The sequence below is a fragment of the Bos indicus genome, chromosome 20 (assembly GCF_029378745.1).
Source record: "Bos indicus isolate NIAB-ARS_2022 breed Sahiwal x Tharparkar chromosome 20, NIAB-ARS_B.indTharparkar_mat_pri_1.0, whole genome shotgun sequence".
Lineage (NCBI taxonomy): Eukaryota > Metazoa > Chordata > Mammalia > Artiodactyla > Bovidae > Bos > Bos indicus.
This window is the reverse complement of record NC_091779.1, coordinates 31,722,941-31,742,319: the sequence shown is the minus strand read 5'-3', so window position 1 is coordinate 31,742,319 and position 19,379 is coordinate 31,722,941. Positions and strand designations below refer to the sequence as shown.

The window sequence follows — 19,379 nt, the reverse complement described above, 5'->3', positions numbered from 1 at the left end:
AGACTGAAGCAGGTATAATTTAGAATCTGCTCACTGATCACCCCCTTGGTAAATAGAAGAGTTGGGGCTTGGATCCACTAAAACCCATGCCATTAAACACTGAGCTACTAAGACAAAAACTCTGTAGAAGGGAGATCATATCCATTAACTGACTCCAGACTGCACAGACTGTATTATATCCATGATTTCATCTCCATCACCTAGCACAGTGTCTGGTACTTTTATAAGCCTGCTGCTGCTGCTGCTAAGTCGCTTCAGTCGTGTCCGACTCTGTGCGACCCCATAGACGGCAGCCCACCAGGCTCCCCCATCCCTGGGATTCTCCAGGCAAGAACACTGGAGTGGGTTGCCATTTCCTTCTCCAATGCATGAAAGTGAAAAGTGAAAGTGAAGTCGCTCAGTCGTGTCCGACTCTTAGCGACCCCATGGACTGCAGCCTACCAGACTCCTCCATCCATGGGATTTGCCAGGCAAGAGTACTGGAGTGGGGTGCCATTGCCTAGTTTATGTTATTAAAATAAACATGGATTACTATTTATTCAGTAGTGGTGACTTATTAATCACAACTTAATCCAATGTGATTTATTATTTGCTCAGAAAATAATTATTGATCTGATAGTCACTACGTGTTGAATCGTATTCTAGTATCTACATGAAAATACCTAAGAAGCCCAAGGAGGTAAGGCTGGAGGTGGGGCCCTAAGGCCAGGCTCAGTGGGGACTAGGAGAAGGGCGGGCCCATTGTTGGGGGAACACGCTTCCTGAGCAGGGGACAACAGTTAGGGCCGGACCAGTACCAGGAAGAAGCTGTGCGTGGGCAGGCTGTGGAAACCGCGAGCGACAACAGGTAACGCTCCAGGCTTTTCCTCCGCGAATTCGAAATTTCCTTTTCCACAGGTATTCTTTACTTAGCACTTCTTAACACTATCCTGGTTTGAGACAGAAGTTTGACCCAGGGGATTTTTGTCGTGCTGTAGAGTTGAGCTCCTAGGGACACCAGAATGGGAGAGGAAACCTGGAGCCCTAGGCCTCAGGACTGAGGGTGAATTCACGCAGTATGGTGAAGAGGGGGGTTGGGGAGATAACACAATCCTATCCTGGGGTGCGGAGGGCCGGCCTGAGCAGGGTGGGGGCGAGGGCAAGAAGGAAATGGGGCTGCCGCCCACTGTGGGGGTGGTTGAATTTGGGGTTGTAGAGGTCAGGAGTCAGTCCCGGCTTCTCAGCAAGAATTTGCCAATCACTGAATCAGCAGCCTGTGACCTAGTTCACCGGGTGAGAAGACCGTACCAACTGAAGAGATCTTGCTCTTGTCCCTCCTGCATTGGAGGAGAGGTAATGAAGACATCTAGAAGCAATCAGATGGCTTGGCCAGTGTGACAAAAGTGATAGCATGTGTTGCTAGCCAGTGTAATATTAGTGATGATTTTATGAGGAAAAGCACCTCAAGGCTCTCATTAGGAGGAAAGAGTTGGGAGAAATCAAGCTCAAGTAAAACAAACTTAGTTCAGGAGCCAGATTCTGAGACAAAGCTGTAGTAAAACCTTTTATTTATTTAAAATGTTAGGAACTACAGAGAAGATAGGAACTACAGAGAAGACATACAGATGGCCGGTAGACACATGAAAAGATGTAGGTCAAAGCTATAATGAGGTACCAAGTCACACTGGTCAGAATGGCCATCATTTAAAAGTCTACAAGTAACAAATGCTGAAGAGGTTGTGGAGAAAAGGGAACTCTCCTACACTCTTTGTAGGAATGTAAATTCCTACAGCAACTATGGAAAACAGTGTGGAGCTTCCTCAGAAAACTAAAAGTAGAGTTACTATATGATCTAGCAGTCCCACTCCTGGGCATATACCCAGACAAAACTGTAATTCAGATACATGCTGTGAACCCCTATGTTCATAGCAACACCATTCACAATAGCCAAAAGATGCAAACAACTTAAATGTCTATCAATAGATGAATAGATAAAGAAGATGTGGTACATATGCACAATGAAATACTACTCGGCCATAAAAAAGAATGAACTAATGCCATTTGCAGCAACATGGATGCAACTAGCAAGTATAATACTAAGTGAAATAAGTCAGAAGGAGAAATAGAAATACCATACAGTATCACTTGTATGTGGAATCTAAAATATGGCATAAATGAACCTATCTACAAAAAAGAAACAGACTTGTAGGCATAGAGAACAGACTTGTGTTTGCCAAGAGGGAGGAGGGTAGGGGAGAGAAAGACTAGGAGTTTGGGATTAGCAGATGCAAACTGTTATATGTAGAAAAGACAAAGAACAAAGTTCTATTGTATAGCACAGGAAACTATATTCAATATCCTGTGATAAACCATAATGGAAAAGAATATATGTACATAACTGAGTCACTTTGTTGCATAGCAGAGCATGACTCAACATTGTAAATCATCTGTACTTCAATAAAAAAAAATTTTTAAGTTAGAAATTAAGGAAAAAAGTTATGAGGAAAGATTTTTCATCATTACTTCAGATTATCCTATAAATTAAACAAAAATATATATTGTGATGATTTCTAAATTTTGCCCCCAAAGGAATTTTACTGCATTTAAATATTTTAATAGCATCATGGGATGCTATTACAGTTAGTCTTCTGTCTTAAGGAACAAGTTTTAACTATTTTAGAGTTTTACTACTATATGTGATACAGAGGATAATAATTCAGTAAACTGAAAATACACAGCTAAAATTCAAACTTAAAACCGCTAATAGTTGTTAGTGCAATATAAAATAAAAAGAGGAAGGAAATGGGATTTCTTTATAAAGTAACAAATTGTCAAACAATGTCTATGTTTTGGAGTACCTCATTTTAAACAATATGTCCCCAAAATTACTTTGAGTAATTACTTTAGGAATTTTACTTACCTTTTACTTTGGACTACTTATCACTGCCACTGTCACACACCAGGCATTTGCACATGCCCTGTTGGAACCAGAAATCAAATTGCCAACATCAGCTGGATCATGGAAAAAGGAAGAGAGTTCCAGAAAAACATCTATTTCTGCTTTATGGACTATGCCAAAGCCTTTGACTGTGTGGATGACAATAAACTGTGGAAAATTCTGAAAAAGATGGGAATACCAGACCACCTGACCTGCCTCTTGAGAAACTTATATGCATGTCAGGAAGCAACAGTTACAACTGGACATGGAACAACAGACTGGTTCCAAATAGGAAAAGGAGTTCGTCAAGGCTGCTTATTTAACTTCTATGCAGAGGACATCATGAGAAACGCTGGGCTGGAAGAAGCACAAGCTGGAATGAAGATTGCCGGGAGAAATATCAATAACCTCAGATATGCAGATGACACCACCCTTATCGCAGAAAGTGAAGAGGAACTCAAAAGCCTCTTGATGAAAGTGAAAGAGGAGAGTGAAAAAGTTGGCTTAAAGCTCAACGTTCAGAAAACGAAGATCATGGCATCCGGTCCCATCACTTCATGGGAAATAGATGGGGAAACAGTGGAAACAGTGGCTGACTTTATTTTTGGGGGCTCCAAAATCACTGCAGATGGTGATTGCATGAAATTAAAAGACACTTACTCCTTGGAAGGAAAGTTATGACCAACCTAGATAGCATATTGAAAAGCAGAGACATTACTTTGCCAACAAAGGTCCGTCTAGTCAAGGCTATGGTTTTTCCAGTGGTCATGTATGGATGTGAAAATTGGACTGGGAAGAAAGCTGAGTGCCGAAGAATTGATGCTTTTGAACTGTGGTGTTGGAGAAGACTCTTGAGAGTCCCTTGGACTGCAAGGAGATCCAACAAAAGTCCATTCTGAAGGAGATCAGTCCTGGGTGTTCTTTGGAAGGAATGATGCTAAAGCTGAAACTCCCATACTTTGGCCACCTCAGGCAAAGAGTTGACTCATTGGAAAAGACCCTGATGCTGGGAGGGATTTGGGGCAGAAGGAGAAGGGGATGACAGAAGATGAGATGGCTGGGTGGCATCACCAAACTCAATGAGTTTGAGTGAACTTCGGGAGTTGGTGATGGACAGGGAGGCCAATTCATGGGGTCGCAAAGACTCAGACACAACTGAGCGACTGAACTGAACTGTCCTCAATCTAGAATACTGAAATGTCACATTTTTATTTTCTCCTTCGTGTTTGCTAGGGAAAAGTCTAAAGACAAGTATCTCATACATTTAGATTGTTTTAATCCTGATTCTTCTAGCTATTCTCACACCCTCGTATGTAAATACTTGCTGTTTTGCAAAAGTCAGTTTCCATCCTAACTAGATGAGCTTACCTCTGGAATTCTGCAGAATGTCTTATGACTGATTCCATAGAACTGAAACTGGAACTCTTATTCTTAACTTCAGCAGTTAGTTGGTTATACCCCAAAGTACTCTTATGTAAAATAAAAGAATAGAAATACTGAGTGCTTGCTTTAAGCATATTAATTTCCTTATGTTCATTATTTACCAAACAGGTTGCCAGCCAAAAAAAATAAGAAAATTAATTGTATATGTCTACTCAGGCTGCTGCTATAACAAAATACTACAGGCTCAGTGGCTTAAACAACAGAAATTTATTTTCTCATAGTTCTGGAAGCTGAGAAGTCCAAAATTAAGGTGACATCAGTGTTGATCCTCGTGAAGACTCTCTCCTTGGGTTTCAGAGAGCCACCACCTCACTGTGTGCTCACAGGGCCTGTCCTCAGTGTGAATGTGTGGAGAGAGAACAAAATCACTCTCTTCCTCTTCTTATGAGGCCACAGTCTTATCAGATTAGGGCCACACCTTTATGATTTCATTCAACTTTAATATTCTCCTAAATATTCTATATACAAATATAGTCACAGTTGGATTTAGAGCTTCAACATGCAAATTTTGAAGGAGACATAATTCAATTCCTAGCAACAAGCAGACTACCAAGAAATTCTGCAAAAATCATTTGTGGCATGATAGTTAAATATTTTAAACACTTTAAATTGAGAATACATACAAATACAAGTGTCAGTCAGTCGTGTCCAACTCTTTGCAACCCCGTGGACTGTAGCATGCCAGGCTTCTCTGTCCATGGAATTCTCCAGGCAAGAATACTGGAAATGAGTAGCTATATTTAAAAGCCATGTATCAGACTTAGTAATGCATCAGATTTTAAATGCAGTCATATTGATGGCAAAGAGCTGAGTGATGAATGGTGACATAATTTTTGTGTAATAGGGACAAATAATTTCTACATATGCACATATCATTGCACTAATTATAGATTTGTTTAGAGAAAACTTGGCTGGAGTGGCTGTGTAGAAGAGTAGAGAAGCCTTAATTCATTTGATCGTTGTTAATAATGGGGGTATAATAAAAATTCTCTTGAGTGCAATGGAGCTCAAGTATGTGCTCTATGAGTGGAATACAGGAACTTTAGTATTTGAACTATTATCATTATTATAGTGCTTTGTATTTTGTTTGTTTGTTTTAACACTATCTACTCTTCACTAGTTTAGATATGAATCAAAACAGCGAAGGATGTATGAAAAAGATTAGCAGTGTGAATCTTGACAAACTTATAAATGACTTTTCACAGATAGAAAAGGTATGTAAAGATATCCAACAATTGTAGAATATAAGGGAAAGTGTAACAGATTTTGTCAATGGAGGGAGTTAGGGAGAAAAAAAAAAAATATATATATATATATATATAAAAAGAAGCAAGATAAAAATAATGGAAATGTATTTTTTAAGCCCCTTCTCTCTCATTTTTAAAATCTGTATTTAGAATGTATGTGGTTGTAACTCATTAATACTAGTATCAAAATGTTTTGGGGGCAAGGGAGAAAATAATTGATATACTTTTGCTAAAGTTAAAGGGGAAATACATATGTATACACCCTGGATGTCCATAAACTCAAGAATGGTTTAGTAAGGATTGAAGTAGATTCAATCTTCAATCTCTTACTCTTATGACTAATTTCCTTTTTAGTCTTTCCTGTTCTATCTGTTCCCTTTTCTCTTTTGCCTAAAAGCAGACCTGTTTGAAGTCCCCCTCCCAAACTCTACACAAATTGTATGTCAGACCATATCCCCAAGTATATACTAGGCTTTTTGTCTCCTCTGCCTGGGAGAGGAGTAGGAATATCTGTTGAGAAATGTAAGTGGATAAATCAGATTTGGGAAGTGGATTTGTGAAATAGGAATAGGAGGAAGAATAATCCCTACCTCTATTTTCTCTCTTTTTCTTATCATCCTTCTCTATTCCTTCTTTTCCTCTGTACAATGTAGTATTGCTCTCTTAAAAAAATTTTCATGATGATGGGTATTTTCATATAATGAGCTTTTTTCCAACAATGGACTTGTGTTTTTTTAACCAAGTGATTCTGACCAAAGTAAGAGAGGAGAGAGAAAGAAATAACACTTTGGTGGGAGAAGAACTGGTACAAAGCATTTGGAGCTTAACTTGGGATTATCTCTCATATTCTTAGATATTTTAAATTAGAAATATTGTTCTTTTTTAATGTCATAATGGTATTGTGATTGTACTTTTGAGTCACCTCTTAGAGAAGCATGTAAATGATAATATTTATCAATGAAATAATATAGTGTCAAGGAGTTGCTTTGAGATAAATTCAGAAGCAATGAGAATAGAGAATGGGTAGAAGTACAGATTATACAGGATAGGTTATGAGTTGATGATTTTTGAAGGTGTTTGAAGGGTACATGGCAGTTATTACATTATTCACAAAGATATATGTTTGAGAATATTTATTCATTGACTGTAATAGCAAAAAATGGGAACAGCACAAATTTTCCTCAATAGGGAACTATTTAAATAAATTAAATTCATGAATGAAACTCAATGCAGCTGTTAAAAAGAATGAGGTAAGACTTTTACATGCTTATATGCCATCATCTCTGAGAAAGCAGTACTAAGTGGAAAATCCAAGGTGCAGAACAGAGTATAATGTGACCCTTTCCTATAGTTGTTTAGTCATAAAATATTTTGGAAATATTTATAAGGAATGGTTAGTTTTAGGAGTGGAGGTTGAATAGTTGGAAAGAAGGGAGTTCAAATTAGGTCATATTTTTACTTTTTATAACTTTTTATAACTATTCACCTATTCTAACTTTTTATTATGTTACTCTTTAAAGATAAATTAGGAAATTGACTTATTTAAAAATGTGTGCCAAACTTAATTATTAGACTTTCAGGTATTAAATGGTTTATACTTTCATATTCTTAGGTTAAAAAAAAATCAAAATAGCGGCATTGATTTGGTAATAAAATGTATTCTGTTTCTTCTATAGAAAATGATAGAATCCAGTGGGAAGAACAATATCCTGGATATGCAGTTGGAAAAAGCTAACTGTTTATTAAGAGTAATGCAAACAAAAGAGGTCGCAATGAAACAAGGTTAGTTCTTTGCTACCTGTAGAAACAATCATTCTAATGAGTGTGCTTTTTGCTATAACAGTAATTTTACATTTGTAAAATATTTTTAATTCACATAGAACTTTTCAGATTATCATTTCATTTTGTCCTTAATATAGCCCTGAAAGACTATATAGATAGGACTGATGTTATTATTCCACTTTGATAATGAAGAAACATAAACAAAGGAGGGTGATCTATCTGCATCCAGTCAGCTAAGAAATGACAAATCCAAGGCTCAGTCCAGGCCTTCAAACACATGGAAGAAGTACAGTTGAATTCCTGCCTCACAGTTACACCAGAAGAAACTTCAGATGGGTCAAAAATTTTAGTGTTAGAAAGATGCTGTCCTAGTCCCACTCGCTTCTCAGACATCCATGCCACGTGCTCTGCTCAGCTCCCAGCTGCCACCATCCCTTCTTGTGTCTACTCTGCCCCTTCTCTGTGCACCCGTTAGCCCTCAGGGAGCGTGGGAGCCTGGGCACCCAGCCTGGCATGGTGCTACTCGTTGAGAAAGTGGCATTGCTCTGCAGCACAAAGGTCTGGGACTACACTCAGTTGAACAAGCTACCTGACAACTTCTCCCCAGGCCTGGTAGTACTGGTCTTCCCATGCAACTCATTCCTGGCATCAGGAGAACGCTAGGTACAAAGAGAGCCTGAGTTCCCTCAAGTTCAGAGACTTTTCCAGAAGTGTATGGTGAGTGGCACGCAGATGCATCTGCTCTGCACCTTCCTGTGGAAGGCCTTGCCCTGGCCCCCTGACAACCACTGTTTTCAACAGATTCCAAGCTCATCACTTGATCTCTGTGTGCTGCAGCCATGTTGCCTGGAACTTGGAGAAGTTCCCGGAAGGTGCATCTGTGCCCAACATGGAAACACTGCTGTTCTAGGAACCCAGCTATGCCTAGGGCTCCCCTCCTACTTCTGCTGTTTGCCAGTCACAGTGATACCCTCTGTGTGGGTTTCATCCATATTTCCTCTAAACCTGCATGGAGAAACCACCTGATGACCAGGAAAATCCCCCTAGATGAATGTTAGTCCTGTCCATCCCAGCCTCCCCTTTCGTGGACCAAGCCTCCTTACTAATAAAGTGCTGGGCATCAGGAAAAGAAAAAAAGAAGCCGTATACATACACTTCCTTGTTATGTCACCTGAGAGGGTACATAATCCATAGCAACAAGCAAAACTAGCACCAAGTTTCTAATACTATCTTATTACAAAAGGAACCAGGACTTCTTGAAGAAATGGCTGATTCTAAGACGGGGGCAAGAAATATATAAGTCGAAAGCATCTTGTAGTACCAGGAAATAAAGTACTCAAAAAGGAAAAAACTGCATAATAATGGGGTATGTCAAAGATACAGGACTCAAGTGAAAAAGTACTCAATGACCAAAGCTGAAACAATTTGAGCAACAAAATAAAATAGTATTAGATTAAAACCCCAGGTATATCCATGAGTACATATTCATAAAAATAAATGAATAAATAAATATATGGGGTGAAGAGATAAATCTCTGCAGAATTCCAAATAGCTTATGTAAATGACTTGGCCTCAAGGAAATATAACACGGCACTCATCAGGTGTGGGCTGTGTACAATGATTTTTTTCACTATCAGATCAGATCAGATAAGTCGCTCAGTCATGTCCAATTCTTTGCGACCCCATGAATCGCAGCACGCCAGGCCTCCCTGTCCCTCACCAACTCCCGGAGTTCACTCAGACTCACGTCCATCGAGTCAGTGACGCCATCCAGCCATCTCATCCTCTGTCATCCCCTTCTCCTCCTGACCCCAATCCCTCCCAGCATCAGAGTCTTTTCCAATGAGTCAACTCTCTGCGTGAGGTGGCCAAAGTATTGGAGTTTCAGCTTTAGCATCATTCTTTCCAAAGAAATCCCAGGGCTGATCTCCTTTAGAATGGACTGGTTGGATCTCCTTGCAGTCCAAGGGACTCTCAAGAGTCTTCTCCAACACCACAGTTCAAAAGCATCAATTCTTCGGTGCCCAGCCTTCTTCACAGTCCAACTCTCACATCCATACATGACCAGAGGAAAAACCATAGCCTTGACTAGACAAACCTTTGTTGGCAAAGTAATGTCTCTGCTTTTCAATATGCTATCTAGGTTGGTCATAACCTTCCTTCCAAGGAGTAAGCGTCTTTTAATTTCATGGCTGCAGTCACCATCTGTAGTGATTTTGGAGCCCAGAAAAATAAAGTCTGACACTGTTTCACTGTTTCCCCATCTATTTCCCATGAAGTGGTGGGACCGGATGCCATGATCTTCGATTTTTGAACGTTGAGCTTTAAGCCAACTTTTTCACTCTCCACTTTCACTTTCATCAAGAGGCTTTTGAGTTCCTCTTCACTTTCTGCGATAAGGGTGGTGTCATCTGCATATCTGAGGTTATTGATATTTCTCCCAGCAATCTTGAGTCCAGCTTGTGTTTCTTCCAGTCCAGCGTTTCTCATAATGTACTCTGCATATAAGTTAAATAAACGGTGACAATATACAGCCTTGACGAACTCCTTTTCCTATTTGGAACCAGTCTGTTGTTCCATGTCCAGTTGTAACTGTTGCTTCCTGACCTGCATACAAATTTCTCAAGAGGCAGATCAGGTGGTCTGGTATTCCCATCTCTTTCAGAATTTTCCACAGTTTATTGTGATCCATACAGTCAAAGGCTTTGGCATAGTCAATAAAGCAGAAATAGATGTTTTTCTGGAACTGTCTTGCTTTTTCCATGATCCAGCGGATGTTGGCAATTTGATCTCTGGTTCCTCTGCCTTTTCTAAAACCAGCTTGAACATCAGGAAGTTCACGGTTCACATATTGCTGAAGCCTGGCTTGGAGAATTTTGAGCATTACTTTACTAGCGTGTGAGATGAGTGCAATTGTGTGGTAGTTGGACCATTCTTTGGCATTGCCTTTCTTTGGGATTGGAATGAAAACTGACCTTTTCCAGTCCTATAGTGAAACATATACTGAATGGAAAAGGGATTGATAAAGAGTAATTATATAGTGGGGAAATCTGACGTACACAACTTAAGGCACGAAATCAAGGTCAGCTTGATGTCATGTTGATAGTAGGTACCTGTGCTATGATGTGATGAAAATGGCACTTTACTTCTATGTTTTTTCTCCCTCTAACCTCATCTCATCATGAGATAAGCATCATATTCACATAGAGGGATATCTACAAAAGACCTGGCCAGTAGTTTGAAAAACTTAAGTGCATCAAAAACAAGAAAGCTCTGAGAAACTGTCACAGCAAAGGGGACCTGAAGAAGACACGACAACTAAATGTAATGTGGTATTGTGGATGGAATCAGAGAATAGAGAAAGGATATTAGGTAAAAATTAAGAAAATCAGAGTAAAGTATGCATGCGTGCTAAGTCGCTTCAGTCGTGTCTGACTCTGTGCAACCCTATAGACTGCAGCCCACCAGGCTCCTCTGTCATAAAGAGTCTCCAGGCAAGAATGCTGGAGTAGGTTACCATTTCCTTCTCCAGGGGATCTTCCTGACCATTGGCAAGCAGTTTCTTTACCACCTGTACCATCTGGGAAGCCCAAGTAAAATATAGATTTTAGTTAATAATAATGTATCAACATTGGTTCATTAATTGTAACAAACATACTGTACTAAAGTAAGATATTAATAATAGGGGAAACTTAGCTTAGGATATTTCACAACTCTCTGTAGCATCTTCCCAAGTTTTCTGTACATCTGTGCTCAGTCGTGCCCGACTCTTTGCAACCCTATGGGCTGTAGCCCGCTAAGCTCCTCTGTCCACGGGATTTTCCAGGCAAGAATACTGGAGCAGATTGCCGTTTCATACTCCAAAGGATCTTCCCAACCCAGGGATCAAACCAGCATCTCTTATGACTCCTGCATTGGCAGGCAGATTAGCACCACCTGGGAAGCCCATCTATACATCTAAAACTTTTCTGAATAATAAAGTTAATTAAAGGTCAAAAAGTGAAGCCACAATAGAAGAGAATATAGGGAGTTTTGTTTTTATGTTTTTAAGACTGAAGAAAGCTTTTCCAAGTGTGACACCTATCAGTGGATATCTGGTTAAATAAATTACGGTATATTTTGTAATGAACTACTATATAACTGACAAAAAGAATGAAGTATCTTTATATGATATAGCATCAGTTCAGTTCAGTCGCTCAGTCATGTCCGACTCCTTGCGATCCCATGAACTGCAGCATGCCAGTCCTCCCTGTCCATCAACAACTCCCGGAGTTCACTCAAACTCACGTGCATCGAGTCAGTGATGCCATCCAGCCATCTCATCCTCTGTCGTCCCCTTCTCCTCCTGCCCCCAATCCCTCCCAGCATCAGTCTTTTCCAATGAGTCAACTCGTCGCATGAGGTGGCCAAAGTACTGGAGCTTCAGCTTTAGCATCATTCCTTCCAAAGAACACCCAGGACTGATCTCCTTCAGAATGGACTGGTTGGATCTCCTTGCAGTCCAAGGGACTCTCAAGAGTCTTCTCCAACACCACAGTTCAAAAGCATCAATTCTTCGGTGCTCAGCTTTCTTCACAGTCCAACTCTCACATCCATACATGACCACTGGAAAACCATAGCCTTGTCTAGATGGACCTTTCTTGGCAAAGTAATATCTCTGCTTTTGAATATGCTATCTAGGTTGGTCATAACTTTCAATCTCCCACGTATAGTAAATGAAAATAATAATGTACACAGCAGAGTATTATCATTTTTAAAAAATATATTTTAACGCACAAACACCCTCCCCCCTGTATATTTGTAGATCCCTGGAAAGATAAACAGTGCCCTAGTAACAGTGTTTGCTTTGAGGGGAGGGAAACTGGTTAGTTTTGGGGCAGAGATTGTCAGGATATTCACTTATCACTAAACTTGTGTCTCATGTGTGTATATTATTTGAAAAACATAATCAAATACTTCCTTAAAAATTAGTTATACTTATTCTAAATCTAATGACCTTTTTCTGAATAATACACAATAGAAGTGAAAGAACAAGTGAGAATGATCTCTTAGAAAGCGAAGTGCGTACTAATTCACTTAGGAAGGGCAAACCATGTATGTGACTGGACTTGTTCAAAAGTAAATCATGATATCTTTATATTTTCTTCTCTTGATATCAGATAAACAATGCCTTTGCCAGCTCAAGATGGTAACAATATTGATATTGAAGATCAAGTACTATAAAAAAAAGCCTTTTCATGTACATTTTATTTAATATTTCCAACTGATTTATGATATAGATATTAATACCTAAATTGCTTATAATGGTAGAGCCTAAATTTGACCTTAAAACAATCACTGATTTGCTAAATTATACAATATAAGTGATAGCTTAATGTTCTGAGCTCTAGTTTTTAAGAATTGGATAGGATAGTTCTTCAAATTGTACTGTAAAGTCCAACAGAAATGATGCGTAGGAGAAGTTTTGCCAAGAGAATTAAAAGCTATTATTCTAAAATAATGAATGATCCTCTATTTTATGGGGCTTCCGTGGTGGCTCACATTTAGTAAAGAATCCGCATGCAATGCAAGAGACCCAGGTAAAATTCCTTACTGAGCCAGTTTCTGTTTTAAAAAATGTGTTTAGAGAGCCACCTTGTGTTCTAAATTTAAAAATACACAGTTTGGAAACATTCGGTATACTTTTAGTTTCAGGGTTCTGTTTTCAATTTGCTAATTACTGAGATAACATACTTTAAAGGCAATGGCACCCCACTCCAGTACTCTTGCCTGGAAAATCCCATGGACGGAGGAGCCTGGTGGGCTGCAGTCCATGGGGTCGTGAAGAGTCAGACGTGACTGAAGTGACTTAGCATAGCATAGCATAGCATGCATGCTGGATTCGTGCTTCTAAAGGTGCAAGGACAAGTGATGGCAGGATCTGTGCCTCCATTTTTAATTGCAGCAGCTAATACAGTAATATACATGAAGTAGGTAATGTCAGTTGTCATTTAACCATCATTCTGTTACTAGGACTCAGCAACAGAACAAAATGAAGGATGGTGGGAACTTTGAGTTGGCGATAGGGGAGGTAGAGTGGGAAAAAGGAGGAGTAGAAGCTTGTACTTGCATAAAGCTTTTAACTTCTACCGAATACTTTCATTTCTATTAATGTAGTTGAAGTACATGGAGACTGAGTTATAGGACCTCTAACTGAAAATGGGAAGTTTTGAACTCTCCCCTCACAGCATTGGTTCTCTCATTTAGTTAATAAATACAAAAACTATTGAACACTTATGAAATAGTCATCACATTATGCCGAGGTCCAGCCCCGGCTGATCCAGGGTATTCGAAGGAGAGACGGCTTAGGCGACCTATTTATTTATTTATTTATCAAAGATATAAAGAGTAATAGAATGAGGATAGCTCAGTAGGAAAATTCAGTGGAGAAAAGAAGCTGAGTAGCTTGGTTTACGCGGAAAATCAATATAACCCGTGACACCAGGTTAGCTCTGACCACGGAGGCCGCAGGCGCCCTCTTGAATAGCGGAAGGTGCCCCACCTTAGACACCTTCTCAAGTGGGTCTTAGAAGCCCAGGCAAATAAATGGTCGCAGAGGATATCCATGCTCCAGATGGAGACTTAGCTGGAAGTTAAGGGGAAGAATGACATGGGGAGACCAAGCGTTGGTAAGCAAGACCCGTAGCTGTATTTTTAACAGGGGCTTATATACCCTAAGTTACACATAGAGGATAATAGGGGATGCAAAGTCAGCAGTTTTTGATCCTTATCAAAAACCAGGGTTTCTTTCCTGCAAATTTATCGTATACAAATGGTTTAGGTGATTTACATCATCTTCTGGCCAGAAGGCTTATTAACATTTTATGACTCTTGACAAGGACTTATCAACAAAGACTTATTTTCTCTAAGAGTAATTATTTTAAGGTTTGGCGCCATCTTCCGAAGATAAAATTGCATTCCTATAGGGCGGATGTGTAATGGGTTTACAACAAAGGAAAGAATTTATTACCTTAAGGGTCTAAAGTTACTAACACCAAGGCCACTACTTATTTTTTCTACATACAAACTATATTAATTAATACACATTCAAGGATACAATACAGGGGATGTGGAAACTTGGCAACAAGCATTGGCTCATCAATGAAATCTTTTACTAGTTTTATTCTGACAGTTTCTAACTCTCTGAGAGGCTCTAAACTATTTGAATATCTTAAGCTTCCCGTGCCTCTCGAGGCTGGGAGACTGTAAACAATCGTATGCATAGCTGTAGGAGTCCGGGTAAACTTGTCAAGCGAGTTAGAGAGCTATCTGAGGGGTTTGGATTTAAACACTCCTAGTTGCCCAGGAACTTTATTAATTGGAGCTGTAAGTTAACTCTTTGACAGAGAGAGCGAGATGGTGGTGGGGGACAGCCCCCAGTAAAGTCAGAGGTGAGAGCACAAAGCAATAAAGTAGGCAGACTCTGGTTTTTTGGGGGGTAGATGCTCGAGAATATCCGGGGGGACTCCTGAGGCTCGATCCCACCTTTGTGTATGCCGAGTCTCCTTCCTCATGACCTTTGTCATGAGTGGAATGTCTCTCGGGCTCCTGGCAACATTAGAAGTAAGGATTATCAAAATAAATATCTTTACCTGAAAGAGTTCACTGTCTAGTGGGAGAAACCATCTAACTAAAATGTAATGTGAACAATGGATAAAAGTAATATATACAAATTGTGGGACACAGAGGAGAGAAACAGTAACAATGTTAAATATCTGTGAATGAACTTAGAAAGTATATTTTTTCATTTGGTTGTCAGAACAACCTAATATAGGAGAAAAGTACATTACCCAGAGCGTCATAGTTACAAAGTAAAGAAGAAAAAAACTCTAATCCAGTTCTTTTGATTCCAAATTTCATGGTTTCATCAGCATGTTATACAATTCCTGAGGAAGTCTTGAATTAAGAGCACAGGATTTAAAATGTGAAAAACCTGTGTTCAAACCTAGACCTACCATGTACTGTGGAATCTTTGTTAAGTTACCAGATATCTATGGGTGACTTCCTCCTTTTGTGAAATCCAGATAATGATGCCAATTTCTCAGCATCAGTTTGAATACTGATTATAATGTTTATAATGTACTTAATGTAATGCCTGACAGGGTAAATATTCAATAATGTACTTTAATGTACCTAGACAACTTTTTACTGTTAGATAAAAGTATGTCACACTAATGCACAGTGGCTGAATATCCACTGTAGGTCTCTAAAACTGAAAGAAAGAGAATAAGGTTCAATGTTTAATAACCATTAAGCCAAGCACATAAGAACAAAATTGCCTAATCTTTCTTTTTAAAAATACTGTTACTCTTTGTGAAGTTTTCATCACTATATATTTAGCTACTATAATTGTAAACTTAAACTGGTGCAACCTGGGTTTCTCAAACTTATAGTAAAAATGTGATAGCAATAACTATCACTAAGTCTTTCTCTGGCTCTATTCCTGCCCTCTTTCCAGGGCCTCTCACCTATTCAGATTAGTCTGAAGAAGTGATCCTACGCCGATCTTCTTGGTATATTAAAGTAGTTAGAATCATTGGCGTTAGTGCTGGACTGCTTGAGTTCATGTTGTAGCTCTACCATCTACTACTTTTAAGTGTGAGTTTGGACAATTTGCTAAACTTCTATGTGTCAATTTCCTGATATGTAAAAATGAGGCAAATACTAGAATCAATGTCATAGAGTTAAAAGGGTTAAATGAATAGTTGCAAAGCATTTAAAATAGCAGTGTGTTATTATTCTCATACCACTGTTTCTCCATTTACTCCTTACCGTTATAATGCCTGTCAATCAAATCACTTAAAAAATATTTAGGAAATGACTATTATGGACCACAACTCTTCTAAGTACTAGGGAGAAATGTTAAACAAGACAGAAGATAGTCCCTGCTATCCTGAAGCTTACAGCCAAGGGCTGCTTAAAGTTACAGAAGTCTCCACCACTGTTGCCCCGCTTCAAATGTTTAGCTGTTGCCGGTGATACCAAGAATATACATACTGAAAGCTTATTTGCACATTTCGGGCTTGATTGCACAGAATTCTCCCATTATTCAAGAAGACATTAGCACCAAAGTTGCTGATGCCTTGTAACCCAACACATTGAGTTTTTACTCTTTGTCGCTACTCCCTTGTCCTAGGACTCAGGCAAGAGGACAGGTTAGAGGACAATGAGGAAGAAAAGCCTTATCTTCTCCCAAATGACACTTGTTCACCAGCTCTGACTCTCTATCTTTGAATAAAACTTCATTTTCCTTGACTCTCTTTCCTTGGAATGTTCTGACTCTCTTTCCTTGGAATGTTTTTATGGAAAAGCCACTTGGGTACGTGCCTCACAGTCTCCAGACATATCCAAATGTGCCTTATTTCTAGGGTAGCTGTTGCTAAAGGCACATAGAGGGAATCCCTACTTTACTGGGTTTTTCATGCCTTAGAAAACTCATAACTAAATCATGGAGTGCATTTGACTTACAGACTGATTTAAAAAGTGTTTATTACAGATGGCTAACAAGCACATGAAAAGATATTTAACATCACTCATTATTAAGAGAAATACAAATCAAAACTACAATGAGATACCACCTCACACCAGTCAGAATGGCCATCATAAAAAAATCTACCAATAAATGCTGGAGAGGGTGTGGAGAAGAGGGAACACTCTTGCATTGCTGGTGGGAATATAAACTGATACAACCACTATGGAAGATGGTATGGAGATTCCTTAAAGAGCTAGGAATAAAACCACCGTATGATCCAGCAATCCCACTCCTAGGCATACACCCTAAGGAAAAAAAAATTGAAAAAGACACATGTACCCCAATGTTCATTGCAGCACTATTTACAATAGCTAGAACATGGAAGCAACCTAGATGTTCATCTACAGATGAAAGGATAAAGAAGCTGTGGTACATGTATACAGTGGAATACTACTCAGTCATAAAAAGGAATGCATTTGAGTCAGTTCTAATGAGGTGGACGAACCTAGTGCCTATCATACAAAGTAAGTCAGAAAGAGAAAAGAGAAATATTGTATATTGACACATATATATATGGAATCTAAAAAGATGGCTTTGATGAATTTATTTTTAGGGCAGCAATGGAGAAACAGAGATAGAGAACAAACCTACAGACATAGAGGAGGGGAGGACTGAGAAGGGGAGGTGTGTGGAGAGGATAAAATGGAAATTTACAATACCATATGTAAAATAGATAGCCAATGGGAATTTGCTGTCTGACTCGGGGAACTCAAACAAGGGCTCTGTGACAGGCTGAAGGGTGGTAAGGGGAGGGAGATGGGAGGGAGGCTTGGGAGGGAGGGGATGTGTGTACCAATGGCTGGTCCTTATTGATGTATGACAGAAAACCACAAAATTCTATAAAGCAATTACCCTTCAATGTAAAAAAAAAAAGTGTATTATATAACTTATTTTGAGATACCTGGTTGCTTTATTAAGTCTCATAATTGTCAATTAAATATTATTTTAAGTATTTTTTAACTTTGAGATAATAATTCCAAAAAGAAAGTAAATATTCAAATAGATTTGTCTTTTATGTTTTAGAATGTGCTACTCTTCATGATATGATAAAAGGGCTACAGCATACCATTGAATATCAACATAATTTGAAGGGTAAGTTAGAAAAAAAGTAAAATCTAAAAAAAAAGGTTGTATTTAAGCATCTTTAAGAATAGAAAGTTTTTACATTGCTGACAGTAATCTTCTCTTAATCTGATCTTGTTAAATTTATCAGCTAAGAGCAGGATTCCTTACTACTCAATAATATCTTCCTAAATTATTGTAAAATAAGAAATGTCATGCTGAATAGAACAATTCAGTCATATTCTGACAAAAACATCAGGGTTTTATAGTTGATTATAATAATTCTCTTTATTACTTTAGAAAGGTTAGAAGTATATTTATTCCCAGTAGTATTCTTGGTCTTTAATAACCTTGTGTTCAGTTTTAAAGGATGGGTATTATGAGTAATTACTTCATGAGTATTCTGTTCAAACCTCAGAGATAGTTTAGTTTACTATTTAATTTCTGTCATTGAGTAAGGTTTTTATTTGTGTAAATTAAGCCAACATCTTCAGCCACCATTGAGAAAACAAGGCAACCAAGTGTTTTGTCTTGCTTTAATTTAGCTACAGTGCAATGTTAGTGGCATTTTCCTCTACTATAATTAATTAATTAATAAAAGTCACTCAGTCATGTCCCACTCTTTGCGACCCCATCACCATACAGTCCATGGAATTCTCCAGGCCAAAATACTGGAGTGGGTAGCCTTTCCCTTCTCCAGGGGATCTTCCCAACCCAGGGATTGAACCCAGGTCTGCCGCATTGCAGGTAGATTCTTTACCAGCTGAGCCACAAGGGAAGCCCAAGAATACTGGAGTGGGTAGCTTATCCCTTCTCCTAGGGTCTTCCTCCACTATATTAGAGTTTAAACTAAATTGCCTCCAAGATCTCATAAAACTGACACCAAACAATAAGAATTTTTTATCTTAGTCCTCTGCTTTTCTCATAATGAAACTACTTTACATATATAGGGGAGATACAATACTGACCTTTTATGGTATTTATTTGATGTGTTATTCCTTATAGTCTTTTAAGAACTACTATTAGTTTTTACTTTTCCCCCATTGGTTTACCTTAAAATATTTCCTCAAGTGTTAATGAAACAAATACAGGAATTGGATCAGAAGACTTCACACTTAAACTGCCGAACAGCTTCTGCAGTACATAAAGGATTCATTTCCATGTTGATACACCACTAAGAGCTGTTCTGGAGATCAAGAAGGGTAGTAGATAGGGAGCCATATCATCTCCAATATCTTTTTTTAAGTTTTTTCCTGCAGATGTCTGATCACGGTATGTCCCATAGGTTTTTGCTTGGCTTAGTTCTAGCATCCTGCTCATTTTTTCCCAGTATTTGATCCCTATCCCACACCTGGTT

At 38.8% G+C, this 19,379-nt stretch overlaps 1 protein-coding gene across 3 annotated transcripts in view; it reads left to right on the top strand.

Annotated features, from left to right (window-relative positions):
- The first annotated feature begins 759 nt into the window (after positions 1–759).
- Positions 760–19,379, top strand: part of CCDC152 (coiled-coil domain containing 152) — a 41,667-nt gene continuing 23,047 nt past the window's right edge. The window contains exons 1-4 of one of the 3 annotated variants that reach the window (XM_070774710.1): positions 760–847; positions 5,481–5,574; positions 7,284–7,389; positions 17,984–18,052. In XM_070774710.1, the coding sequence (XP_070630811.1) occupies positions 5,488–5,574; positions 7,284–7,389; positions 17,984–18,052 (262 nt within the window). In that variant the 5' untranslated portion in view covers positions 760–847; positions 5,481–5,487. Of the gene's footprint in view, positions 898–5,480; positions 5,575–7,283; positions 7,390–17,983; positions 18,053–19,379 lie in introns of all 3 variants that reach the window. The other 2 variants (XM_070774711.1, XM_019982874.2) reach the window with 2 other exon arrangements.